This window comes from Myotis brandtii, unplaced genomic scaffold (genome assembly GCF_000412655.1).
Source record: "Myotis brandtii unplaced genomic scaffold, ASM41265v1 scaffold165, whole genome shotgun sequence".
In the NCBI taxonomy this organism is placed as follows: domain Eukaryota; kingdom Metazoa; phylum Chordata; class Mammalia; order Chiroptera; family Vespertilionidae; genus Myotis; species Myotis brandtii.
Window position 1 is genome coordinate 7498222 of NW_005356042.1, and position 27780 is coordinate 7526001.

Below are 27780 nucleotides of genomic sequence, written 5' to 3' on the forward strand. Positions count from 1 at the left end.
GGGAGACCGAGAACACACCCCAGCCTAGAGAACGCTTTCCTCCCAGAGCTAAGCAGCGCCCCCCTAAGCATGGTCAGCCAGGCTCTGTCCCTGGCACATCCCTCCACGTTTCTTTGTTACCCTGTACTTACCACTGTCCTTGGCCCATCTGTGTTTGGAAAATGTACCCTGAACTGCTCTTGAATGGGACAAGTAACCCACCTCACAGGTTCCTAACACCAGACAGGAGAGGATGGATTCATTCTTTGAGGATTGAAATATCACTGAGCTTCTTACTGCTCAGAACCCGCAGCCATTCAAAAATTGCATCATGCCCTCTCAAGGGATATGCCCTTCAGATCTGCCCTTCAGATCTGCCCTTCAGCCACGGCCTCGTCCTTCGAAAAACCAGGTCATTCCGGAGAAGTTGCTGGTTTTGCACAAGAAGAAAAATGCTTCATGCAGGAGACCCGTCACAGCCGGTCCCCTGGAAAGGTAGCTTGCTGTGAGAAAGGTGGAGAGTGCCCTGGCCAGTTGCTCAGTGGTTAGAGCGTCGGCCTGCGGACTAAAGGGTCACGGGTTTGATTCCCAGTCAATGGCATGTACCTCGGTTGCAGGCTCAATCCCCAGCCTGGGTCACAGTGCATGTGGGAGGCAACCAATTGATCTCTCTCTCTCTCTCTCTCTCTCTCTCTCTCTCTCTTTCTCTCCCCCTCTCCCTCTCTCCTCTCCTCCCTCCCTTCCACTCTCTCTAAGAATCAATGGGAAAACATCCTCGGGTGAGGATTAAAATAAAAGGTGGACAGCCCAGAGCCCACACGAATTCATACTAAAGGCTGGAGAACCGGACTTCTTGCTTCATGACTGATCTTCTTGGTTTAACTGAAGGCCAGTTCCTTAGGTCCTGCCCCAGCTCATCTCATCTTCTTCAATGAATAAACGAATGAGGGCAGGTTCCTTAGCCCGAAGTGGCCCGCAGGGGTCTGTGAGGCCCTGGGGGTGCAGGCAGAGCTCTGGGCGCCTGTAGGGCCAGCAAGAACCTTCCCGGGGCCAGTGCTACACACAGGAAGCCCCTCCGTCCCAGGCCAACCAGGACAGTTGTCATCCTGTCACCACCCCCAGAGGAAGGACCCACAACTTCCCAGTTCTCAACAGGGTCTGTGCCCTTGAAGCCGCAGAAGCAACCCCTTTACAGCCATCTCAGAGCGGCAGGGAGACGAGAGGGAAACGAACTTGCTGGGACTCCTCTGCGTTCACGCTGGCGGGAGAGCTTTGTCAGTGGGCACAGCGCCCTTACTGCTCTCACTGGCAGCGGAACTGGCATTTTTTTCTTTCTCTCCCGGTATTGCTCACCCTGCTACCCAAGTTACCAGAAGTGGGGCCCCGGGGCTATTTCCAGGGGGACCAACACCTCTGCTGGCCCGCACTGGCCCTCCTGCAGGCCCTGCCTGGCGAGCTGTACGTGACTAACTGTTGCCAAGAGGCGGTGCCCTCCGGTTGTGTGCCCTCTGAGACAGGCCTTTCCTTCGCTGGAGGACTTCCGGATGCCAGAGGCGACACGAAGCCACGGCCAGGCCTACGCAAACCTCACACCCACGGCTGCTCTTTCTCACGCGATAGGCCCAGTGCTCACCCTTATCTACACACATCTTCATCCCCCAGGCCGGGCAAACATTGTTCTTCCCTTTTCTCCCCCGCTTCTCCCACAGCGCTCCTCTCACTGTAAAGGGACAGGCTGTCCCTTTCCTCCTCGCAGGGCCCCACGTCACACGAATATCTGACTGTTTATTGACAATGGTCCTCAGCGGGATCTATCTCGTGAGGCTGGAGCCACTCCACGCTGCCCGCGTGGCCCTGGGCGACTGTTAAGCCCCAGTGTCTCTATTTTCTAATGTAAAGGGGGGATCAGCTACAGTTTTGAGCACCCCAAAGGCAGGCCCTGCTCCAAGTGTTTCACATGCACTGATACAGTCAGCTCCCAACAACCCTGCAACGTAGGTGTTCTTAGTGGTCCCTCTTGACAGTCGGGCAGACTGGGGCTTGGGAAGGTTAAGTGTCAAACAGCAGAGCCCCGACCGCCACCCAGAGCCAGCGAACTGCACCCTCTGCTCCAGGGGCCACCTCATCAACGGGCTATTGTGCAGATGAAGCAATGGCCGAACGCAGGCTTGCACCTGAACGCAGGCTTGCACACGGTCAGTGCTCAGTAGATGTTTGGTAACCAGACAAAGACCACCACCCTAATCATCACGGTCACGCTATTATTGAAAATTCTCAAGGGATGGTCATCTCTCACCTGGTGGTCCTCTGAGTGCAGTCCCGGACCAGTGTGTGAGCATCACTGGGGACTCTGGCTCTACCCCAGACCCACTGAGTCAGAACTGCTGGGGTGGGGCCCGGAAGTCTGTTGGAACAGCCCTCCGGGGATTCTGATGCATAAGAACGAATCCAACCACCAAGGGAGACAGGGAGGACAGATAAGAACACTGAGGTTAGGTGTGGTGTGTGTGTGTGTGTGGAGGGGGGACAGGGAGGGGCTTGCCCACCACCCCCCAACTAGTAAATGCCACAGGTGGGGCTTGAACGCTTGCCTTCTGACCCAGACTTTGTGCTTCGGGCTACACCCTGATGCTTCTCCTGCCTGCAGCTCACCACAAAGCGAGGGGTCTGCCAAGTACACTGGGTGAGCAGGCAGGGACTGCAGCCCTGTGAGGCCCTTCGAAGATCTGGAGACAACGCTCCCAAAATAAATCTCTTAGCTAAACAGACACTTTCCAAAAGACATCACCATTTCCCAGAATACAGTGAGTGACCTAGAAACCAAGGCCAGAAAAGAACCTCTGGGACGGAGGTAGCTTTCTTCCTTCCTCCCCTCCTCCCCCTTCCCTCCCGGCCTCCTCCTCTCGTGTTCTTTCTCCCTCTCCTCCTTCCTTCTCTTGCTGTCCGAAGAAATGTCTAAGGATTGACCACTGTGGCATCTTCATTGAGTTCGTTCTTCAACAAACGTTCATTGAACACTTGTTGTGTGCCAAGCTCTGCCCATGAGCACGGTGGTTCCCAAAACTCAAAACTCGAGAGAATGAGTTCAAGCCTTCACACAGGTTTCCGCCTCAGGCCTGCTAACATCAGTGCCCCCATGAGTGCAGGTACATTCAGGCACAACGGGATGGAAGGAAGAGAGCCGAAGGCAAGACACACCTCATGGCATCTCACCTCGCCAGGTACCAGCTTGTGTGCTTTGGGCAGGTGATGGGACAGGTTATTCTGACCTTACTTTCCTGCTCTGTCAGAGGGAGATAACAAAACCTGCAGGTGGTGTTCTTAAAGGCCCTGACACATAGGGAAAGGCAGCTTTATGTTATTACTCCATTTGTATCCAGTTCTTGTACGTCTTACCTTTGGGGAAGGGCTTGTGTGTTAGACGTTTAGCTGCTATACTGTTTGCTGCAGGTAGACTTCGTTTTCATATCTTTATAGAGATGACACTTTTTGTGTCATTGCCTAATGAATTGTGTTGTCCCATTCAGTATGCTTAACCTTCGATTCTACTTTATAGGACAGAAATATTGCCACTCCTACTTCATTTGTTTGCTTCTTTGTATTTCGCTGGAATCACTTTAAGTCATTTAAAAGTCAAAGTCTCTGTCTTTTTAAAGCAGACTTTGGTTCAGACATTTAGTATAATAGCGTGTGTGTGTGTGTGTGTGTGTGTGTGTGTGTGTGTGTAATTTTACTCCTTTATTAAACTTTTAGAACTCAGTTTTGGCCAAGCAGTTTTTGAGGAAAAACAATGACTCATTTAAAGAGGAAAGAAAAAAAGATAGGAAAAATGTTGGCCATTAGGCGGCTTTGACCTCGTAGAACTCAGTGTCCTCACCTTCACAGGGATCCAGAACAAACGAAGGCGGATGAAGGCAAAGACGGCGATGGTGTGTGAGAGAGAACCACACCAGTGAAGGTGAGAAACAGTGGAGGGAAAATGCTCGCTGGGGGTGAGTGGTGCTCATCTAATCATGGGAATCCAGATCTAGAAGAGGCCCTGGACTAGAAAGCCCAGCTGGCTCGTTTCACAGTGAGGTGAATGACTTGGCGAGATCACGCAGGCTGCTGGGCAGAGCAGCGACCATACTCACATCTGCTGGGTCACCATGTCCCTAAACCCTGGGCAGCTGGAGGGAGCAGACTACGTCCTGAAGGGCTTACTTAAGGAAAATCAGGCTGAAGCTTCCTTGCTGACGTTAGGAGGGAAATGTGGAAGAACAGGCTCCAATACAGTCAGTGGTTATTAACGAGAAGAAAATTCGTATCTTCCTCTGTGTGCTCATAGCTCAGGGTATTACCCAGCCTATAAGAAACGCAGTGAGCAGAGTGGACGAGTATCTCTAAATGCATCAGGAGAGCTGGAAAGGTCACTAAATATCTGGGAAGTGAAGTATGTGACACATGAAAGCTTTCGGGTTAAACACGCGTATCAATGGGGGAAGGCAGGATTCCATTTACCAAACTATGAAAACGTTTGCGTCTGATGAGGCACCCCTGCATCTGTATTCAGACGCATCCAGAGGTAGCCGTACAAATAGCTCTGTAAGTGGGAAACTAGGGCAATGGTTGCAGAAGTGACTGGTCTAAATTTAGCTGGAGGCCCAGGAATGAGATCTCGGGTTTCTGGTATCCAGACCTTGGAATGTGGTTTCTGAGGGCTTAATAGGCTCTGAGAGGTGGTCACTGAAATGCCAGCGTACTCACGTCTGCGTAGATGTTGGTGCCAAACACAGGAGCCCAGTAGGACGGCTCGTCTTTGCAGTGCGCCGGACAACGAACTCTGGAAAACAAGAAGCATTTGTGTGATGGTCATGGTTAGTGGGAAACAAAACTTCTTGAGAAGCAGCTGGACCTCTTTCTTTGAATTTCAAGATGTCAGTTCTTAGATGGCAGGAAACTATCATACTGTTTATTCTTTTTAAAAAAATAAAAGCCCTGGCCGGTGGGTCCGTTGATTAGAGCATCATCCTATATACCAAAAGGTTGTGGGTTCAACCCCTGGTCAGGACACATACCTAGGTTTTGGGGTGTGCACGGGAGGCAACCAATTGATGTTTCTCTCTCACATCGATGTCTCTTTCTCTGTCTCTAAAGTCAATAAACATATCCTCAGATGAGGATTAAAAAAGAAGAAAGAGAAAAATATATACTCCTCCCACTCTAGCAGTGGTAAAGATATGTTTCCTCTTCTTAAATAGTTCATACAGAATTTAAAAACCCCATACCAAAAGACACTCACAGACAACAAGGTGAGAGGGGATACATATCTAAGGGAGGGGAGTGGGGGACTGTGAAAGGTGGTCCCTCCCATGCTTGGGTGTTGGCCAGTTCATACGTGGGCACATTATGGAGATTATAATCAATAGACTTTTTAAAGGTCACTTCCCCGTGTGGGGGAGGAAAGGGTGGAGGGCCCTCACCTCTGTGAGTCACAGACTATTCCCGGGAGGGGGGGCCGATAACCTGAGGCGGAAAGGCGTCAGGTCACCGCCACCACGTCAGCCACCACGTCCCTGCCCTCAGCGCAGGGGATAGAGGATGAGGCGCTGCCTGGAACTGGGGACGGGTGGGCCCAGCCAAAGGCAAGAACTTCACTTAAGAAAAGGCCTTTTGTCTTGATCTGGAACAGTGCACCTCAGCGGGGGCCCAGGGAGGGGAAATCCAAATGTGGCCCGGAAGCCACCTGGCCCCAGGACAGCAGGATGGCCGGAGGGAGAGCAGCCAGGCAGGAGTGAGGGCCTGGATGGCGCGGGAGGGCGCAGGGGTGGCAGCCCCATACCAAAAGACACTCACAGACAAGGTGAGTGGGGATACATATCTAAGGGAGGGGAGTGGGGGACTGTGAAAGGTGGTCCCTCCCATTGTTGGGTGTTGGCCAGTTCATACGTGGGCACATTATGGAGATTATAATCAATAGACTTTTTAAAGGTCACTTCCCCGTGTGCGGGAGGAAAGGGTGGAGGGCCCTCACCTCCATGAGTCACAGACCATTCCCGGGAGGGGGTGCCGATAACCTGAGGCGGAAAGGCGTCAGGTCACCGCCACCACGTCAGCCACCACGTCCCTGCCCTCAGCGCAGGGGATAGAGGATGAGGCGCTGCCTGGAACTGGGGACGGGTGGGCCCAGCCAAAGGCAGGAACTCCGCTTAAGAAAAGGCCTTTTGTCTTGATCTGGAACAGTGCACCTCAGCGGGGGCCCAGGGAGGGGAAATCCAAATGTGGCCCGGAAGCCACCTGGCCCCAGGACAGCAGGATGGCCGGAGGGAGAGCAGCCAGGCAGGAGTGAGGGCCTGGATGGCGCGGGAGGGCGCAGGGGTGGCAGAGAGAAAGAGGGTGTGTGTGTGAGGGATTTCGAGAAAGAAACCAGAAGTCAGGGAAGAACGTTCTTTCCTAGATCTTCTGGAGTGGCAGGCCAAAGCCGACCGTTTGCATACGTGTCCTATGTCAAGTTTGTCTTTTTGTGTTTTATTTGGTTGAGATCATTTCCTTCAGCTTCTCTTTAATATTTGGGGAAATCTACTAAGAGGTTGCTATCCCCACTTGAGCATTTGGTGGGGGGAGAGTCAGAACGGCGGTGGTGATGGTGGTGATGGTGGTGGGAGCCTGTGAGAGAGCTCCAGAGGAAGGCGAGTAGCAAAAGGGAGGAGTCAGGGCCCCCTGTCCAGTCTCCAGCCTCCTGTCCCTCGCCCGCTCCCTCCGTGGGCTGGACTCTGCTCACACCTCAGGGGTGTCCACCTGTCAGTTTTCAGGTCAGTCTTTCCCTGGGAGAACCCACCAGCGTCCAGGCCCAGGATAAGGGTTCGCTGGATGCTACATCACCAGCGTCTGAGAGGACCTCGTGGGCACTTCAGACACAAATGCTACGAGGACACTCTTTATTTTACGTTATGATGCATCCTCTTCCAAAATCAGCCACTTAAGGTTTGGAAGATGCGTGTAAACCTGGTCCTTAAACACACGGTGGCACATCCACAGAATGGAACACCGTCGGCGACATGAAGGAATAAACCGGACACGCTCAACAACACGAATGGCTCCCGGAGCATGCAGAGAGCGAGGTCTGCACGCTGTGGTGCTCCACTTATAGAAATCCCACAAAAGGCAAAATCAGGGTGACAGAAGGAGATGGTGGTTTGTGGGGATGTGGGGAAGGGGTGAGGGAGGGGAGGGCCTGACCACAGGGAACTTTCTGTCTCGATTGTGGCCAGGGCTGCACGATTGTGCATTAATCAAAACACGTTGAATTGTAAACTTATAATGGGTGCGTTTTATTGTGTGCAAATCATACCCCCACAACTGGGTTTTCATAAGCTGTTTCTAAACTGAGGCATAGAAAATATCACAGCTCCGGCAGAAGAATCAACGAGCCGATTGAAATGGACCAGCAGCACGCAGCCTGCAGAGTTCTAGACTGATCTAAGAGGTCACAGTGACAAATCTCCAGGTCGGCCTGAGGGGCTTGGGAGGAGCCATGTGGCGAATGAAGTCATTTCTACATGTGTGAGCACTCCGACCAGTGAGGGGAGGAGCCGCAAATGGACAGCTAAGTTCCCAGAACTGAGTCTGGGACCAGCTGCCCACTGAGTTCGGCCAGTAGCATCTAACGAGGCTGGTCCCTGGCTGGGCCATCCCAGAGATCCAGCTCTCAGCGGTCAGGGTAGGGTCCCCGGGAATCTGTGCGTCTAATGCCTCTCAGACTATTCCAATGTGCAACCAGGGCTGAGAACCAGCGGTGCCAGGGAAGGTCGAGTGGCCCTTGGCTTTGAACACGAATGGACTGCTTTCCTGGGCATACGCATTCAAGGGCCATATCCGGATCTCCACTGTACTTCGCTGCCAGGAGATGACCCCCAACCCAGCATGGCACCTTCTCTCAGGCCCCATGTTTGCAAACCCAGATGCCAGTGGGCCTTACCTTGGGCAGTGGGTCCCTGGCTTCTCAAATGGGCAGAGCTGAGCGACGGTGGTGTAGCAGTCCACGTCTTGCACTGTGAACAGGAGCCATCAGGAGAGGGTCAGGTCAAGAGCTAGCCTGGGCCTCGGGTCACCCGCCTTTGAAATGGACTGCCTGACACCTGGGTCCTAGGGGTTCACTGAGCCCTCCAATAGAGCTGGGTGAGAACAGGTGCCAAGCCCCAGCGCTCCTGGCACTCCACCCGAGACCACTCAAGGGATGAGACAAGCCCATGCCTGAACGTGTTTACTGGCCAGGGATGCTACCACCGCAGTAGCTTCTCCGTGGATCGACTATACTTCTCGTTTGCAGAGTGCTTTTCGATTTTGAAACCTTTCCCCTACTTCGTCATGTTGGATCCCCGTGGCAGGTATTATTGTAATTATAAGAGGAAGCGGAGGCTCAGAAAAGCTGAGACCTCGCAGGACATGGATGAGAATCCAGGTTTCCAATTCCTGGGCCTAGAGCTGTTTCAAAGGAGGCCGGGGACTCTTTTCTGCAAAGTCACGTGTTTAAACAACAGATGTAAGAAAGTGGTTCTAATACTGACCACCTGCTGTGCCTGACAGCATGTCCCCATCTAGTCCAGAGCTGAGTAAACTCTTGCTTAAAAGACCAGAGAGTAAATATTTCCAGCTTGCTGGGCCCTATGATCTATGCTGCAAAGAAACCACACATAGACGATGCATAAATGAACGGGCATGGCTGTGTGCCAATAAAACTTTATTTCCATAAACAGCAGGATTTGGTCTGAAGGAGGTCGTGACTAAAAAGCATGCTCTCCCGGGGATGCATCCCACCCAACCAAATGAACATACCCCACGTTTCCCTCTCTTGTCCATGGCAGACATTACTAATCTATCAAGCTCTGTTTTCTGCTGAGCCCAGAATGAGGCCCTAGCGTCCATCTCAACACAATGCTCTAGGAATAGGTAGTCACTATCAAGCAATAGAAACTGATCCTCCCTACGCAACCTATTAGCTACTCCAGACCCAGGTGTTGGCGTTTCTGTGACATTCAGCCGGAATGCCAAGCCTGCGCTTCTGATTTAGCTCTCTGGGGCCACTGCCAAGTTCAGATATGTTTAGGAATTAGTTAGAGGACCGATTCCTGAGAACAGCATTAGTAGCAGGCAGGACAGACATTAAATCCATAACGGAGGGGAATGGCATTTCCAGGGAAACCCAAGATAACCCATGTATTATGGTCACATAAAAAAAAAAAAGCAGAGACTGTTTTTCGATGTCTGCAGCAAGTCCGCGTCCACCGGTGGGAGAGTCGCCAGTGCTGCTAACCTAGTCTGGTTAGGGGCCAACATTCATAATGGAACATGCTGCATTGCAATGAGAAGCTAGTAAAAATAAAGCTTTAATTTGCTTTATGTTGATTTCGCACATTCCCTGAATTCTAAAATGTGAAGAGCCCGTTCTAGGTGCAAAGCTGGGCATTGAACCAGAGGTGGCTCTAGGACAAGCGTCCCAGGCAAGCAGGATCTGAACCTGGCCACGCCCACAGCCTGCACTGAGACTCCTCATGAGGTCGCCCAACTGGCATCTCTGTGAGCACCTCCTTGGCTTTGGCTGACAATTCCTTGCTCTTTTTTGTTTTGTTTACATAACCCTAGGTCCTTAGCTAAGATGGAGAGGGGGTACTCGGACACCCCTTGAAGAGCTGGACCTTTCAGAGAGGATGTCTCCTGTCATTTTTGAAATGCTCAGAGTGGCCTCACAATTCGCACGGGACATGCTGCCTTGAACAATCACGGAGCATTTGCTCGGTGCTTCCTTGTCACAGACGCTGGGCTAGGCCCTGACACGCTGTGCCATCGTGGATGAGTGGGTGTCAGCCCCGGGGCCTACCATGGTCCTCATTTACAAATGAGGGTGCGGCCACCCAAAAGAGATGAAGAAACCGCCAAGGTCATGCACAGGGAAGAAGCAGAGCCAAGTCTGTTTGACCCCATGACCTCTATTGGGCTTTATGGTCCCAGGTCACTCTAGCCCAGCCGTGGGCAAACTTTTTGACTCGAGGGCCACAATGGGTTCTTAAACTGGACCGGAGGGCCGGAACAAAAGCATGGATGGAGTGTTTGTGTGAACTAATATAAATTCAAAGTAAACATCATTACATAAAAGGGTACGGTCTTTTTTTTTTTTAGTTTTATTCATTTCAAACGGGCCGGATCCGGCCCGCGGGCCATAGTTTGCCCACGGCTGCTTTTCTAGCCTCTTGTTCCATAGAGGTCAACACATGGCCTCCTCGCCGAGCCCCAAAAAGTCAGACTAGCCAAGGACTGTCTGGCCCATCCACCAGCCACATACCTTATGTGAGAAACATTATCGTGAAAAAAAAAAGTAAGTATGTTTAAAAAATGAAAAGCCTCATTCTTGGGAAGAAAAAGTGCTAATCCAGAATTAGCCTATAAACGCAAAGATACCATCAACTGTTAGTGATAACGTGTCTGATGGTTCTTGGGGACAAGGAAGAAAGGCAAAGCGGAAGCCGAAACCCAACCAAATGAGAGAAGGGAGAGAGAGGGAGGGGGCACACACTACTGGAGTGAAAATATGCTGAGCTGCCTATGGGCGAGTTCCGAGTCATGGGTTAAGGTCATCTCTCAACAATACTTTTATAACCAGAAAACGTTGTAAGGAACCCCGCTCACAGAATAGTTACCTCAAAGACTCCATGCCATTTCTCTCAGACTTGACAAAAAAGGGGACCCGCCCGTTCCTGGTGATGTCCACCAGGCCTCCTTTGTTGTCCAGGATCCCGTAGTGAATGGCGGCCCGGCATATGCTGGACGACTGCGGAGGGGAAGACCGTGAGTGCCCGGAAGTGATCCTGGTCAGCCGTCCCCGAGATGCTTGTTTTCAACCCACAAGAAGCCAAATAGTCGGGCCGAAGCTCACCCCACCTCCGACTCCTGCCTCTCTCCAGAACACGTGCGTCTTTGTCCCTGGGCTGCTTATCTTTAAAAGCCCATCCGAGGGGCTTGACACAGTAAGAACAGCAACAAACAGCCCTTCTCCCCACGCAGTGGTGCACGTTAACGCCATGTTAACGGGGCGTCTACACAAACACGGGGCTTCCCGAGGGTCGGCCCCAGTGCCCCAAAGCGGCTACACCAGTTTGTGGGCCCACAAATACTCACAGATCATCTCTGCAAACGAAGGTCGGACAAAGGCGGGGAAGGGAAACCTTTTCCCCTGAAAACCACCAACCTTCTTTAAAAACACACGGCAGCAAGCCATTTAAAGAAAAACTGGCCACTTACACTTTCATAAAAGAGAGTTCCGAAGACCTTCGCCTTGTTGCTCAGGCAGCCTGCTGGGCACTGGTACCTGAAGGGAGAAAGGAAGCGATTTCCACAGGTGAACACGACTCCGCATCACCGTGCAATGATCCCTGTTTTCTTCAGCAGCTCTGTCATCACACGCAGAAACGCTCCGGTGATGCGGAATCCATTGTTTTCTGGCAAGTCCCAGGTCACCCAAGCTGAGGTTGTTAGTCACGTGAACACAATTACAGATTCGGTTTGACCTTCTTAACGACTGCTTTCAGGTGCTTAATTAACATTTGTGTTTAAGGCAGAGATGTGACTATCAGTGGTTCTCAACCTTGGCTGCACATTAGAATCACCTGGGAATCTTTTTAAAATCCTGATTTCTGGGCCTCATCCTCCAGAAATTCTGTTTCTTTGTTATGGGGTGGGACCACAACATTAGTAACAAAGAAACAGAATTTCTGGAGGATGAGGCCCAGAAATCAGGATTTTAAAAAGATTCCCAGGTGATTCTAATGTGCAGCCAAGGTTGAGAACCACTGATCTAGGGAACGTACTGACTTTGGGAACTCATGTGAAAGCAATAACACACGAGATCACCTAAGCAGCATGAGCGAGTCAGTGCCTGGGAGAAGGCTGGAACCACGTCAAACTGCTGCCAGTCCTGGGAGATTCTGGACACTGTTTTTTTTTTATACTTTGTTATTATGGTTGTTCTCCTGAGTTACTTGCAGTGAACAAGAATGCTTTTTAAAGTCAGAAAATAAGCCCAGTAAGTGTTATTTTTATAAAAGCACCAGGTCCAGAAACAGGATGTGCCAGATGGTGGGACAGCTTCTCGGCCAGACACTGGGACACTGGTGTGCACAGGTGGGGGTGAGCTATGCTTCTTGACTGGAGGTCTCGAAGAGTCGTGGTGTGGATGGGCCCTTGCCTTCTCCCTGCCCGGGGAGGCTCCCATCTGGGACCCTTTCGATGCTACCTCACAAGGGATACTTTTTAAACCTTGGCATTTTTCCCCATTGAGCACGCGGGCGTGATGCTGTCATCATGAGCTTGCGGGACAGAAGTCCCATCGTCACAATGGGACAATCAAGAGCGTTCCTAACACCCTAGAGCCATGAGTATGGGTGTGGATACCCCTCGCCAACGCTGCGTGCTTTCTCCGAGTCGCCCAGCACACAGGGAGATGTGCAAATGTCCCCGACACTGCAGGGCACGTTTTTGTTGTTGTTATGGGGTGAGGCCCAGAAATCAGGATTTTAAAAAGATTCCCAGGTGATTCTAATGTGCAGCCAAGGTTGAGAACCACTGCCCTAGGGAACGTACTGACTTTGGGAACTCATGTGAAAGCAATAACACACGAGATCACCTAAGCAGCATGAGCGAGTCAGTGCCTGGGAGAAGGCTGGAACCACGTCAAACTGCTGCCAGTCCTGGGAGATTCTGGACACTGTTTTTTTCTTTATACTTTGTTGTTGTGGTTGTTCTCCTGAGTTACTTGCAGTGAACAAGAATACTTTTTAAAGTCAGAAAATAAGCCCAGTAAATGTTATTTTTATGAAAGCACCAGGTCCAGAAACAGGATGTGCCAGATGGTGGGACAGCTTCTCGGCCAGACACTGGGACACTGGTGTGCACAGGTGGGGGTGAGCTATGCTTCTTGACTGGAGGTCTCTAAGAGTCATGGTGTGGATGGGCCCTTGCCTTCTCCCTGCCTGGGGAGGCTCCCATCTGGGACTCTTTTGATGCTACCTCACAAGGGATACTTTTTAAACCTTGGCATTTTTCCCCATTGAGCACGCGGGCGTGATGCTGTCATCATGAGCTTGCGGGACAGAAGTCCCATCGTCACAATGGGACAATCAAGAGCGTTCCTAACACCCTAGAGCCATGAGTATGGGTGTGGATACCCCTCGCCAACGCTGCGTGCTTTCTCCGAGTCGCCCAGCACACAGGGAGATGTGCAAATGTCCCCGACACTGCAGGGCACGGTTGCACCACCACCATTGTCACATCTTGTTCGTCTCACCAACACATGGACGGTTGGCTTCTGCAGTACTTGCGGCCCACACCAGCTGCTCAAGGCACAAGGTCTGAGCCTCCTGAACAGCCTCATCCTGGGTTGCTAAAGCCTGTTTCCTGACACGCCTGCCCAAGGCGGAGCCAGGCGCTCTAGCGCACCCACGTCCCAGTCCCTGTGGCATCAAACGGAACCCGCGCCTTCTCTTCTCAGCGTGCGCGTTACATGACGCGATTCGGCTTTAGATGAATGAGTGCCAGCGTCCAGAGGAAGCCGAGGAAGGACCCCTCTACCAAGGACGTGGTTTTCCAGCCGTGAACCTGAGGTTCTGCGTGAGGCCGCTGCACCTGTTGGCTGTTCGCTGCCAGAAAGTGCAGCCCCGCGGCACTGCCAAAACCAAACTCCTTCTTCTTGGGAGACATCCTTCAGCATCCGAGTGGACGGTACCTGATGACTTCATCCGCCAGATGAATGCATTCCACTGCCCGGGGCCACACTGGCAGCTCTTCCTCCAGCGGGGCCTCAGCAGCAGCCGACTCGGGTTCCGCAGCAGGCCTGCGGGAGCCACCGATGGCCAAGGAGCTGCCACCCGCACATCCGAACACCACCCCAGCCGTGATCCTCCGTGCACAGGACTCTGGGCCACTGTGTGACCCCCTCACACAGAGGTGTGACGGAGTCCCCAGTTACACAAAAACGTTGGTCAAGATTGTCACGTCTGCAGCACAGGAGCCATGTACAAGTCTGGCATTTCTGCAGCCTGCAAATTCCTTTTGAGACAATAAGGCCGAGCATCTGTACTTTGAACACATCCTCCCGACGAGGGATGAAACACAACTGGAATGTATGTCCCGGTGGGAGGAGAACCAGAGCTTGGGACAACCGTCTAGGTCAGCGGTTCTCAACCTGTGGGTCGCGACCCCTTTGGCGGTCAAACGACCCTTTCACAGGGGTCGCCTAAGACCATCCTGCATATCAGATATTTACATTACGATTCGTAACAGTAGCAACATTACAGTTATGAAGTAGCAACGAAAATAATTTTATGGTTGGGTCACAACAGGAGGAACTGTATTTAAAGGGCCAGAAGGTTGAGAACCACTGGTCTAGGTCAAAGGTTATCAATTAGGAGTGCTCTTGTCCTCAGGGGATGTTGGCAATTTCTGGAGACATTTTTGGGGATCACAACTAGAGAGGTGCTGCTGACTTCCAGTGGGCGGAGGCCAGGGGTGCTGCTCAGCCTCCTACACTGCACAGGGCCCCCACCACAGAGCAGTATCTGGCCCTAAAGGTCAGTAGAGCCAAGGCTGAGGAACTCGGGTCTAGGCTGACAGAAACGGGTCATCTTTGTGTGCCACACTCTTACCTTAATAAAGGTTGGCATTCAGAGGGACCTGAATTTATGACACAGAGCAAGCTGAGTTACCTCTCCACTCAACCCTGGGAGCACACCGTTGTTGCTAAAAGTAGAGAATGCCATTTTTTGTGTGTGAGTTTCTATCCAGCTTGGTTTGGGTGGCCACCCACTGGCTGATCATGACGTGACCCGTAGCCGGCAGCAGGGGCTGCAGGGGGCAGTGAGAGAGGGATCCCGCCCAGGCCTCACCTGTTGCATGTGGATCCCTTGCACTTGTCCTTCATCTTGGTGTCACACCTGACAACTTGGGCTAGGAGAGAAATGCAGAAATAGTCATCACTGCAGGAACCAAGAGGATGGGACTGCGCTGGAAGACCCCGCCCCCCACGCTGAGGAGCTCTCTGGAATGTTCTGGAATCCAGGCCATTCCGGAGCAGGATCATTGCCCAATGGCTGCAGGCTTCAGGGGGGAGGTTCAAATCCCAGGTCCACCACTTTAGAGTAGTCGTTTGACCTTGGCCATGTTACTTCCCCTCTCTGAGGCTCAATGTCCGCGTGTGAGTAACGGGTGGAAGTACAGTGGGTACTGTGTCTGTGGCATCAAGTGAGAAAGTAGCTGTAACCTTGGAGGGAGCCTGGCACACTCTAAGTGCCCCATGGACCCTCGGACTCTGGAGACTAAGCCTGATGCAGCCTGGAAGCGGAGACCAGGCATTCCCACCTGTGCCGTCTCCCCCACAGCCTTTGCCAAGCTTTCCTTTTTGCTTATTTTATGGGGACGTATAGAAGCCTCAGAGTAGTGTGATAGTTGGACAAAAAGACATATTATGATTTTGCATTATTAAAAGAACCAATGGAACCGTTTCAAACCTCTGAACAGAAAAGAGTGTCAATCTATTTCCTGGTCAAAGAAGCTAAGGATGGCTAAACAAGCAGCAAGTCTGGGAAAAGGCACTTGAAGCCCAAGAGGATAGAGTGGCTGTCAGGGGCGGGGGAGAGAGTAGTTGAAAAAGAGGGGATGGTTTCTGAGCAAGATGGGCACGAGGTGGGCCCTGCGCAGGGTGAGTCCAGTTTACGCTGTTCGCGGTCTAGGGGAGGATCAGAGAGAACCAGGCCGGGGGCAGACTGCCCAGGCCCACTGCTGTGTCTGTAAGAACGTGCCCTCCAGAGCCCCGGCCTCCAGGAAAGGCGCCCAGCGGCAGTGTCAGGGGAACCAGAGCACTGAGCTCCAGCCGGGCAGAGAGCGGAGAAAGGAGAAGAGCCCTGTGAGGGGAGGTGTGCTGGGAACCAGGGGACGGGGAAGGGCGACAGAGGTGATCATGGGAGCGTTCTGGGACTTCCAGAAGTCTGGGGGAAACATCTAACTTCCCGCCCCAGGGGCTGTCTGAGGCAACTTGATGATCTCAAGTACAGGGAGATCCCCGCTGACACCAGGGCCCACAGCACTGCAGACATTCCTTATAGCACCTCGTATTATTGCCCCATTTTATGGATGAGCAAATTGAGTCTCAGAGAGTCAAATGGTATCCAAGTCCCAGAGCTGGTGTGTGGAGAAGGACTGGGCTCACGGGCGCTAGCCTCCTCCCTGCGTGCTCTGTGCTCTCCCTTAGGGAGCCCGGCGCTTCCAGGCAGAACCCAGTTTCAGCCCAGGGCCCCTTTGAAAGGATAAGGTCTCACCTTAAAACACCTGCCTGAGGGGAACTGTCACTCAAGCATAGCTCCTATAAATGGCTTAAAAATACCATTTTTTAGCAACACCTTAGAGTTATACTTCTGCAAGCTGCAGGCCACCCTGCTCCTGCTGTTTGTGGACTTGGAGCCCTCTGAACCCATCAGCTCCCCTCCCCCACCCACCCCCCAAAAAATGGGCCCCTTCAGAGGGGGCTCGAGGGGGCACCCAGGGCAGAGGGGGAGCCTGACTCACTCATGTAGCTCACGGTGGACGTTTTCTTGGGTCTGACCACCCTCGGCTGAACCCAGTCGTGTTTCCCTTCAGTCACGGGCGCTGTCTCCACCTCGTTCATCTCGTCTGTTTCAGGTTTTTGGACGTAAGTCCCTTCTTCGTAGTGAAGATGGAAGGAAAAAAAAATAAATGCTGAGATTCAACAAAAATGCACTTTGCAAAAAAAACAACACTTGGAACCTAAACTTGTTTGAGGTTTAGTTTGACAAAGAATCATTTCAGTGGCAAAGAGAAAGTTACATTTCAGAACAGACCTGGCCAGGTGGAATTCTACCAGCGAGTGAGACGGACAGGCCCTGCTCACTGCGTCTGCTCTGGCCCCAGGGGCTGAGCAGGGTGAGAGGCCCAGCTCCACACCTGGATTATCATCATGGTTTCCTGTCCTGCCTCCTCCTGCACCATCATTTGCCCAAGGAAGTACATCCTCTGACCCCACACCATAGCTGCCTCCCCTAAGTTTTCACTGGGAAAAGGGCCTTCCTTGTTTATACACCCATTAAGGTGCACGAAGACTGGTGTCAAAGGCCTTGGGCCCACTGCCCCTCATCTCCAGCACATCCTGCTCCCTTCTCTGCCCCAAGATCACTTAACCGAACTCAACTCCTTTCCTGCACTGAGGTGTGGCTACCCACTGACATTGCACCCATCATGTAGAATGAGCCAGAGAGACCCGACTCTTGTTTTTTAAAAAAAGTGAGTTCATTGGGTCCCAATCTTTTCCCCACCCAAACATTATTTCTCCACAATGATCATGACAACTGTATCTTAAGACATTCTGATTAACCGAACAGACTGCATTTCTTCTAAACATCAGTTCATTTATCTTCTAGTCTTCATCACAAAAGATAACTATTCACTGCTGGCCAGAACCTGTCATCAGGTTACCAAACTGTAAATTTCAGCCAAAGCAAAGCAGAGGTTTGCTATTTACGTTTGCCTTAATGGCCTCCTCAAAGATCAACTGCTGCACATCTCTGCTGGGGGAACGTGGCACCTTTACCGCATGTGCCCCTGTCCCCCTCGGATATCTGTGGACCAGGCTTGCCTCCTGCTCTCCCTCCATGAAAGAATCAACAGAAATGTGTTTGGGTAAGAAGGACTTCAAGGAGGAGGAATGAAGCACCCTCGTAGACCTCTTCGTGTCATTGGATTAATAATATTCAAGTCCCGTCAATCCCTCAGCCTTGTTACCATTTCTCCGTAAGGGCAATGGCCTCTCTTCTCCAAAGGGCAGACCGTGTTTTGTATCTATACAAGACAAAATTCGAGTGAAGGGCAGATGAGTGGTTCTCCAATACTTTTCGAGGCTGGAATTCTTTGCTTCTGTTTCATAGCCAATTCCCTTTTGTTCAACCTCCACCCCAGGCGAACCCAGTCCCGAGAGAATGGATGGGATTTAAGCTGGGAGGTGAACTGTGATCTTGAGCCCCAAGTCCGGTCCCTCGGGGATCATCCAGTGCTGCTTCTGGGCAGCTACTTCACAGCCGTGACTTCACTACCACCTGCTTTCCTACCGCTGTGAGCTCCCTGAGGCCTACAGCTAACCTGTTTCACAGCCCTCTGGATACCCAGCTCCCAGCACATAGTAGTTGCTCAATAAAATTTGCTGAATGAAAGATAATGCCCCGATGGGCCCCAATGAGAATGGGACTGCAGCAGGATGGTGAAGCAGGTGAGCAGGCGTTGCCAGGCCAGTGTGAGGGGGGGGGGAAAAAGCCCCCCCCCCCCCCCCCAAAGAATTCTGTCTTTGGATTCCTTTGAAAAAAATATATTCCCAGTGACATTTAAAAACATTTAGGAAGGGAATTCTGAAAGTACCATTTGTAGCCAAGAGCTATTAGGTGAAATCTTTATGAAGACACCAGGTTTACAACGCCATTTGGCATGATCGACTGTCTCTGGTCTGCCTTCCCGTCAATGTAGCTACTCAGGTTTGCCCTTCACTGAAAGCCAGAGCTGTCTCTAGAATAACCGGGTTTTCTTCCACTGGCCTTTAGGGTTTTTATACCACATAATCGTGGCTTTATTCAGCCGAATATAGTTTGGTAAGGCAGTCTAAAGCATTTGAGGGCTCACTATTTAAGAAAATGGGCAGACAGTCCTCGCCCTCAGACACACACATGAAAAGTGGAATGCTTGCCCAGAAGACCGGCTCTATTTGAGCACATCCTAATTAAGATCCCCTGTGTGGACCCGCGCAGGCCTGGGGAAATTCCATGCCCGAGTTCACGACCAGGTTACTGTGCGCACTGTCCATCCTGGACCTGGGGTCTCGGGGCACATAGCATTGCTTACATCATTCTGCAGATGCCCACCGCGGTATGAGTGGTAACAGCGCTCACAGCTAATGTTTCCTGAGCGCGGGCCTTTTCCCGTGTGTCCTCACAGCATCCTCTCGCTGCCCTGACAGACGTGATGAGCCTCATTCCACAGACAGAGAAACCGAGGCTCAGAGAGGCTAAGGGACCTGCCCAAGCTCACAGAGCTGAGAGTCAAACTGCCTTTCCCCGAAGCCCACACCCTTTTCACCACACCTGGCAAGGCGAGAGGGAACAAACCTCTCTTAAGGCCTGTCCTCATCCCTGCTCCATCTCCATTATAGGCCAGGCCCTGCCGTGCACGCTCCATAAGTAGCCTATGCAGGTCAGTCACTTGACAGGAGACTTGCTGCATGGTTAGCTAGGAAAACTGGCACACCTGCCGAGTGAAGCTGGCAATTTTCCACCAGAAATAAAGAAACAAGTACAGGGGCTTCACTGGGTTGGTGAACCAGCATCTATTCTAAGGCATCGTTGTCTATATTTGTTCTTAGAAGTTGGCTCTCTTGGGGATGCGGGTATTGAAGTGAGATGACGTGAAGAACACGCCCGCTCCGTGCCCCCGGAGGCACTGGTGTGAACCAGCAGTTGTAACTACAGGTGGTCAAGGTTCAGGGAGAGTCTGGCTGCAGTAAGAGCAGGAAGGCAGGTGCACTGCCAGTCTGTGTAGTCAGGGAAGGCTCCCTGGAGGAGGTGTGACAGCAGAGCTGTGTTTCTAAGGAGGAGGAGGCATCTGTCAGGTTCCAGAGATGGATGAGACCCCCAGGCTGGGAGAGGACCAATATTCCTCACCAGGGGATGAAGGACACCGTGCAGGCATAAGTACAGTCATACCTCCCACTTCTTCAAGGAGCTAACCACCTGTGTTTATAAAGCACGGACTATGTGCAGGTTGTTGCGCTAGCAACTCACATCCTTCTCATTGCTTTAATTGTGGGAGAACAGGAGGCAGGGGTTTCCAACTCTAGTCCACAGGTATCCGAGGTGGGCAGGGGGCATGCTGTAAAGGTACAATGGGGTCCCCCACCCACAGAGATGTGCATCAGTTCATCTTTGAGAAGGCCAGTCAGCAAATGCAAATAGCAACTCTCTGCTCTGCTTTGGCTGAAATTTAACAGGACTTTACTGTCACTGTTACAGGTGGGAAAACTGAGGCCCCAAGAAGGCACGTGGTACGCCTGAGTCCACACAGCCTGCGACGGTAAACACGACTCTGCTCCACCTGAATCCAGACAGCTCTGGGCCGCGCACACACCGAGCCCCTCACTGTGGGGGACTCAGGAGGCGCCCCAATGGGCATCCTTCCTTACAACCCCCAAATCTGATGGAGACTCAACCCCTGTGGGTGACTGGGTGCTAGAGGCTTCATTTGGTGCATGAACCAGCATCACAGTCTAGCTGTTTGTTTTTAATTCCTTGTTTGTTGTCTGTTTTATATCAAACTATAAGCACAGTCCCAGGGCCTGCCTGAATAGGACCGGGGAAACGGGACCTGACATGCCTGCCTGTTGCCCTCAGCCTGCACTCTTCTCCTAGTCCCCAGGCCCCCGGGGTTGACACCACAACCCTCTTTTCAGACAGGAAGACTGAGGCTCAGAGAGACCACCTGCCCAGGGCCCCACCACTGGGATGGGCGAGGTTGATAGTCTCAGAGCAGGTTGCCAGCCTCTAAAACCCATGCTTGGCTCACAAATCCAGGGAGCAGAGGGGGCGTATCAGGGAACAGTTCACCAAAGACGGGCACGTGGAGACAGAGAAGAGGATGGCCCGAGAGGACACGGGAAGCGGGAGAAATTCCATTTAGCAAACGCTTACGGGTAGATCAATGGAACAGAAGAGAACCCAGAAATAAACCCACACCTTTATAGTCAATTAATATTTGACACAGGAGGCAAGAACATACAATGAGGTAAAGATAGTCTATTCAATAAGCGGTGTTGGGAAAATTGGACAGATATGTGCAAAAAAAGTGAAACTAGACCACCAACTTACGCCATACACAAGAGTAAACTCAAGACCATGCTGCCTCATGCCTCCAGGCCCTTGCACATGCTGTTCCCCTGTCAGAAACGCTTTCACTTCTCTCATTACTAGGCTACGTCTTCTTCCTTAAGGACACCTGCTCGGGGGAGCCCCCCCCCCCGACCCCATTAGCCAACAGCCGATGTTCCTGCTCGAAGCTCCCAGCAAACAGTTACTACCCCTGGAAGACGAGAATCACTCCTGGTGGCCATGACCCCCTGGACCTCAGTTTCATGAGGGCAGGTCCCTGACTCTGGTCGCCATAGTGATCCCCACTGATATCACCCAGCAGCGTCCTGGCACACAACAGGTGCTCAATGCATTTATACCAAATGCATGAGTTCTCATTTGTGCCTGAGATGTATTACGGAAGATGGTGTCATCACACCCATTTGCTGATGGGTAGAGGGATCGCCTGGTTGGAGCGCCAGCCGCAAACCTGGTTTGTTGCTTCTCCTGTCCCCTCCTCCTCCCCCAACGGGCAGAATCAGCAGTGAACCTGGGCCCCCCCGCTAGCCACCAGTGTGTTCACCCCAGAGCCCATAGAACTGACCCCACGACCCCTCCATCAGGGAGGGCCTGGCACAGAGGGTGGCTCTCGCTGCGTACCCAGCCCCCCTGCCAAGCCCCTCTGAGCCATCACGAGGCCTGTGGATGGAGCCACATGAAAAAACTCATCTTAACCGTAAAAACACGGAGAGGCCCTTTGGCCCAGCTATGCCTCTCCTGGGACGGAGCCTGAGGAAATATTCCCAATTGTGACCAATGCTTTAGGCACAAAAACCGTGCATTGTTTACAGTAGAGGGGTGAGTGGAAACATTCTGAGTGGCGACAACAAACACGTGGGGTAGGGGCTGGAACCTGCCCAGCCTTGGAGAGCCCAGGTTTGCCTGGGAGGGGGCGGTAGGTGTGGGACAAGGACGGGAAGGATACCCTGAGGGACAGCCCTGCCTAGCCGGGAGCTCCCGGGAACATCACAGTCTAGCTGTTTGCTTTTAATTCCTTGTTTGTTGTCTGTCTCATATCGAACTATAAGCACCAACCAACAAGGACAGGGACCTGCCTGAGGGGATGCTGCGTTCAAGTCCAGCTCAGAATCTGGCCATGGGATGCTCACTGGGGGCACATCCAGGGCAGCCGTGGGTCCCCAGGGAACCGGGGGACTGAACCCCGAGTCTTCTTGGGCACAAGGAGGAGGAAGGAGGGAGGGAGGCGGGGGTGCTGAGGGCGGCTGCAACAGGGCTGGGGAGGGGGCACCTTGGGCTCCATTGTTCCCGTCTCGGGGTTTGTGCTTTGCATGAGCTGTTCTGTGACTCACGGTTTTGAAGTCATTTCCTACCTCGGTAACACAAGTTGTTCTTGCAGCCTCCTCCGTAGCTGGGCGGGCACTGGGAGCAGGGCCGGCCGGTTTTGTACGGGGCCTCTCCAATCCAGTTCCCCCTGAGGACAGACAGAAACAGTCAGGGGGGGGGCGTCACTCGAGGGTCCAAGTCACCCCTTTCCTGGCCCCACTCGGGGCTGAACACAGTGGGGGAGGAGGGCGGTGGTTGCCATGTAAAGGGAAAGAGGAGCTGCCAGGGCCCCTCTGAGCGCAGAGTCTAAAGAATTCTAGAAGAACCCCGGCTGAGAGTGACATGTCCCCTCCCTGACCTTAGTGTGTGTGCCAACACCCGCTGGCCCCACAGGTACCGCTGCTGCTCCCCTCGCACAACTCTGAACACTGTCTACCCCACCCAGCCCCAGCGCCTTTGTCCCGGGAAGCTGCCAGGACCCCTCTTTTCAAACATTTTCAAATGAGTGAGTGTTTGGACCACACACCCAACCCAGGTCACCCATCCTTCCAGCACCCAGAGGGACGTGCTGGAATTCAATCCTTTGACACAGGAAGGGACTGAGGCTCAGAGCGGCTCAGCGACTTGAATGAGGTCACACAGCGAGATGGGAACCCAGGCTGTGGGGCTCAGAGCCTCTGACCACACTCGGCTCTTAGGGCTGAGACCAAGGTCCCTCTGAGCAGCCCAGGCACCGTCCATCCCCCTCGGAAGTTCCTGGGGCAGGAGGAACATCACAGTCTGGAGGCCACTCGGTGAGATTTCTCCGGGGGCCAGGGAGCAGGTGGTGAGTGGAATTCCCAAATCCTTCTCATAGCATCTAAGTCTTTGGCAGCACAAACTGGAGCTGTGAGTGACCGGGGACCAGGCTCTGTGATTTGTCCTAGAAACTTCCTACGTGGTCGCCCAGTCATCCATTCGTTCTCCCAGGAAAGGGATTCGGGCCTGCTGCTAGGCCATGCCGGGCCCCCGCCTCCTCCAGCTGAGTGATGAAGAGCAGATGCCCTAGTTCGGACCCCAACCCTGACAGCTGGTGACCCCCGCTTTCCCCAGCCCTGAGCCCATCTGCTCTGTAATTGGGGGGGCGGGTGACAGGTGAGTGACTGTATGGACACCTCAGACCCAGGCCCGGCTCAGGTGAAGGCCACACGCTCTGAGCGCTTCCTAAGCCAAAAAGCGTGTCCAGGTGATGTTTCTGACAGCTTTCCAGGGAGGCCAGGGAGGGCCCTGTGGGTGTTGGCCAGAAGACAAACTGCAAAAACACGCTCTCTGTTTAACCTCCGGCAGCTCAAAATAGCGGATGGCATCACCCAGGGCCGTGTGGGCATCAGGCTGGGGACAGAGGGCGGGGGCCCATTACACGCTCATCGCTTCAACCCCCACACACCCGGGTGACGAATGGTAGTGTCCTCACCATCCTCAGAGCCCCCTCAGCTGGCCACCTCTGCTCGGGACACGCAGGCTGGCCAGGGACTCATGGGGGCCTTTGGAAGGACTCCCCGAAATAGCCCACTGCCAGGCAGACCGAGAGGGCCCCAGAGCCTGTCCTGTTGCTGGGTTAGACTAAGTAAGTTTCTTCAGACTATCTGGACCCCCAGGTGGCTCATCCCTCCCCCAGCTGAGACGCCAGCCGATCGAGGGTTCTGGATTTCCTCGAGGATGAGCCACACCTCTGATGTCCAGGAGGAACAATGCTCGAGTGAGCGTGTACGGAGGGCTGGCTGGGCGCCAGGCTCTGCACCAACGCCCTGGCCATGGACAACCGCTTTACTCTTCCAACAGCCCCGTAATGTAAGTGTCCTCTCCAATGTACAAGGTTGTGAAGGTACAAGACCCTTCACTCCCACCCCTGCCCAAAAGGATCTGAGCCCAGACACTGCCCCTGGGCCCACCCGCTCAGCCTCTGCCCGCTGAAGGAGAAGCCATGGAATACCACACAGCCATCGGAGAACGGCCCAGTGAACACACGATACCACAGACAGATCTCACACAAGTGGTGCTGGGAGGTGGATGTTGGGTCTCATATGAGACAGACTGGCAGATGGAAAGAGAGGTCAGAATGGGGCCACTCAGGTTGGGGGGCATCCTGAGGTGCTGGAAACATTCTCTGTTTTGACCTGGTGGTAGTTACATGGATATGAGCTGAATTGTGTGTGCCCACAAATGCATAAGCTGAGACCCTAACCCCCCTTGTGGCTCTAAGTGGAGGTGGGACTTCTAAGGATGTAATAAAGGTTAAATGTGGTCATAAGGGTGGGGTCCTGGATGGGATTGGTATCTTTATAAGAGACACCAACAAGTGCTCTCTCTCTCTCTCTCTCTCTCTCTCTCTCTGCCTCTGTTTCCCAGTGTGTGCACCAGGAAATATCACGTGAGGACACAAGGAAATGCCATTTACAAGCCAGGAAGAGTCCTCGCTAGAAACTGGCCCTGCTGACCCTTGAGCTGGGACTTCCAGTCTCTAGAACCGTGAGAAGTAAATGTTTATTATTTAAGCGCCCAGTTTCTGGGTGCCCGAGCAGACAAATACATGTATGTAGGTGCGAAAATTTATCAAGCTGCCTACTTAAGATTAGTGTCTTTAAGCCCAGCCAGCGTGGCTCAGTGGTTGAGCATTGACCTATGTACCAGGAGGTCATGGTTTGATTCCTGGTCAGGGCACATGCCTGGGTTGTGGGCTCGATCCCCAGTGTGGGGCGTGGAGGAGGCAGCTGATCAATGATTCTCTCTCATCATTGATGTTTCTATCTCTCTCTCCCTCTCCTTTCCTCTCTGAAATTAATAAAATATGTTTTTAAAAAAAGATTAGTGTATTTTACCCTCATGGATTATTCCTTTTTCAAGAAAAGGAGTGGGAGCTAAAGAAGAGAAGGGTTGGATTTTTGATAGGGTCTTCTAGTGTATTCCTTATATAAAGAGTCAAATCAAATTGTTCCTCACTCCCCACCAGCCCCTCTGCCAGGAATTCCACCACCGTGGACCAGTTTATTGCTCTTCCATGGGCTGCGTCCCTCCCCATCAATGACATAATCCCCCTTATCCCTGTGGGCTGCTGAGACACGGCCACCACAGGCGTGCCAGATGGTTGATGGAGAGTTCTCTTTTCCTCCCAACCTCAGCAATTCCCCCTTCATCGCACCCATGGCCACTCCGGACCCAAACCAAATAAATGAAGTCATTCCCATTTCATTCAGTCACTGAGCAAATACACCTCGAGGCCCACAATGTGCAGGGCATGGTGCTAGGATGGCCGCCAGCGTGCAAACCGCAGGCCGTGAGCTGGGCGAGCAATTCCCCGAGAACAAGCACATGTTTGCCTGATGAGCAATGGAGGTGAAATGAGTCAAGGGATAAATGCCATCGGGCTGCGTGAGGAGGAAGAGGGGCTGTGACATCAAGACTCGATGTGGTCCCTTCTGAGAGGGGGAAATAGAAAGATGCAAAAACCCCATCTAACGGGAATACCTGTGTCATAGAGTGCTATCTGCTGCATATTTTCAGAGAAAAAAATAATACTAATATTGCTGTGGCAGACCCAACCTAAACCAAGGGGGCTGGGGCAGGGGCCTGTGCCCAGGCGACAGCTATTCCTGCTTCTGGTTTGTGCAGGTAGTCCCAGAGGAGGCTTGTGCAGTCAAATGGGGCAATTCCATTGGTCAAAGCCAATTGGAGCGATCTGGTTCCCCACTTGTCTGAAATTGGTCTAGTGCTAGCCAATGACAAGGGAGAAAGTGGACCGGGGTGAGAAAGGCCTAAGGAGAGAGGTCTTTTCTACCATTCTCCTTCCTTCTGCTGGGAAGATGTGATGCCCAGTGCTTTGCAGCCAGGGGTCCACGAGGAGAGGATAGTACAGCAGGAGGACAAAAGGAGCCTGAGCGCTGGTTGACACTGCTGATCTGTTAAGCTAACCCAGATGCTCCTATATAATAAAAGGCTAATATGCAAATTGTCCCCTCGACCGGGAGTTTGACCAGGAGTTCGACCAGGGGGCGGGGCCGGCCAGCCAACTGCCCGCGGCCCCTCCCCACAGCCATCCCTGCCCCTGATCGGCACCCCCACCCTGATCAGGGATGGGGCTGGCCCGCCAACCTCCCGCGTCCCCTTCCCCCAGCCCGCTCGGCCCATTAGGCCCCAATTGGGATAGGCCGGGTAGATGACCCCCCCGCCCAGCATGAATTCATGCACCAGGCCTCTAGTGTGAAATAATGAGGAGATGCCGCTGTTGAAGACGGTTTCAGTTGGGTCGTCCGCAGCTGGCGAGAGCATCCCAACCCACAGAACCATGCCGACTTGTTCTTACTTTGGAGAGTAATTGCAGACGAGGTAGACCGCATTCTCCCAGAGGTCTCCCCAGACGTTCATCCTCGGGCAGGTGTGCACCGCGCAGCCGACCCTGTTGGTGGTGGCCCACACTATCTGAAAAGACCACAGCCCTGCGTCAGAACTCAGGGGCAAGGCACACCAGGGCACACAGTCTGGCCTGGATCACAGGGTGCTGGTTAGAGGGTCTGTGGTGAAGGGATGAAGGGCCAGATTCCCCCCAACCCACGGAAGATCTAAAATAAACAAAACCAAAAACTGAAAAACAAACCACACACAAGGAAATGCCCCAGCGTGTAAAAGGGCCATAGAAGCTTCTCGTGCTCGGTCTCAGGGCTCGACCTGTGAGCCGATCAGTCCACCAGCTACACTTTGAATAGCATCAAATTGAAGGAAAAGGTTAAGGCGATGACAGTGGTGGTTTTCCGACTGGGCTACAACCCTGCAGGGCCCGGTGAGCGACTGGGGACGGTGGGCTGAGGCCAGGCCACCCCTCAGTGTTACCTGTGTGTAGTGGGTGCACATGGCCCCGGAGCACCGCTCTGGGCACCAGGGGTTGCACTCGTGGGGGTAGGGGTAGGTGTAGTCCTTCACCTCGTCATACCAGGACTGCACGTGGAACCCGGGAGAGCGATACCTGCAGGGACAGATCAGCTGGTTATGTTCCGGCCACCACACACCCGACAATGGAGACGGCAGCTGGCCACCACCAGCCAGGAGTCGACTGGAGGAAGGGCTCCTTCAGGGGCAATAGCCCCCAATCCTGCCCAGCACCTGTTAGAAATGCTTACAACCCAAATCAGCTAGGAGCTTACCTGGGTGTCCCCAGAGTGTCCCTCGGGAGGCCCACATGCCGCCTGAGTGTCCAGGAAACCTTTACCTGGCCCCCAAGGAGTCATTTCATAATTATATATGTATTTTCATGTACATTTGGGAAAATATATGCAGTCCATGAACCCTATATTTTGCTTAAGACAAAACTTGATTTAAGACTTTTGAAGTCAATGTAGAAAAAAATATTGAGTAAATATTTAAACAGGTGCTGCACAGATGGGACACCCCCTGTGGCTGGGAAGGGTCTGGAAGCTGGGAAGCAGCTAGCTACAGGGGGCCAGGCAGATGGCCCCACCACCCGCCAATGAATGGTCATTGTTGCTCAGCTGCCTGGGGGACCCGGGTACTC

At 52.8% G+C, this 27780-nt stretch overlaps 1 protein-coding gene across 1 annotated transcript in view; it reads right to left on the minus strand.

The window, feature by feature from the left end:
- CRISPLD2 (cysteine-rich secretory protein LCCL domain containing 2) overlaps window positions 1-27780 on the minus strand; it is a 67226-nt gene that overhangs the window by 13849 nt on the left and 25597 nt on the right. Inside the window, exons 4-12 of the mRNA XM_014536792.1 lie at window positions 27102-27234; window positions 26578-26693; window positions 22286-22386; window positions 16567-16701; window positions 14892-14952; window positions 11254-11320; window positions 10652-10783; window positions 7937-8022; window positions 4726-4801 (exon numbers count right to left, since the gene is read on the minus strand). Coding sequence (XP_014392278.1) covers window positions 4726-4801; window positions 7937-8022; window positions 10652-10783; window positions 11254-11320; window positions 14892-14952; window positions 16567-16701; window positions 22286-22386; window positions 26578-26693; window positions 27102-27234 — 907 coding nt within the window. The remainder of the gene's footprint in view (window positions 1-4725; window positions 4802-7936; window positions 8023-10651; window positions 10784-11253; window positions 11321-14891; window positions 14953-16566; window positions 16702-22285; window positions 22387-26577; window positions 26694-27101; window positions 27235-27780) is intronic.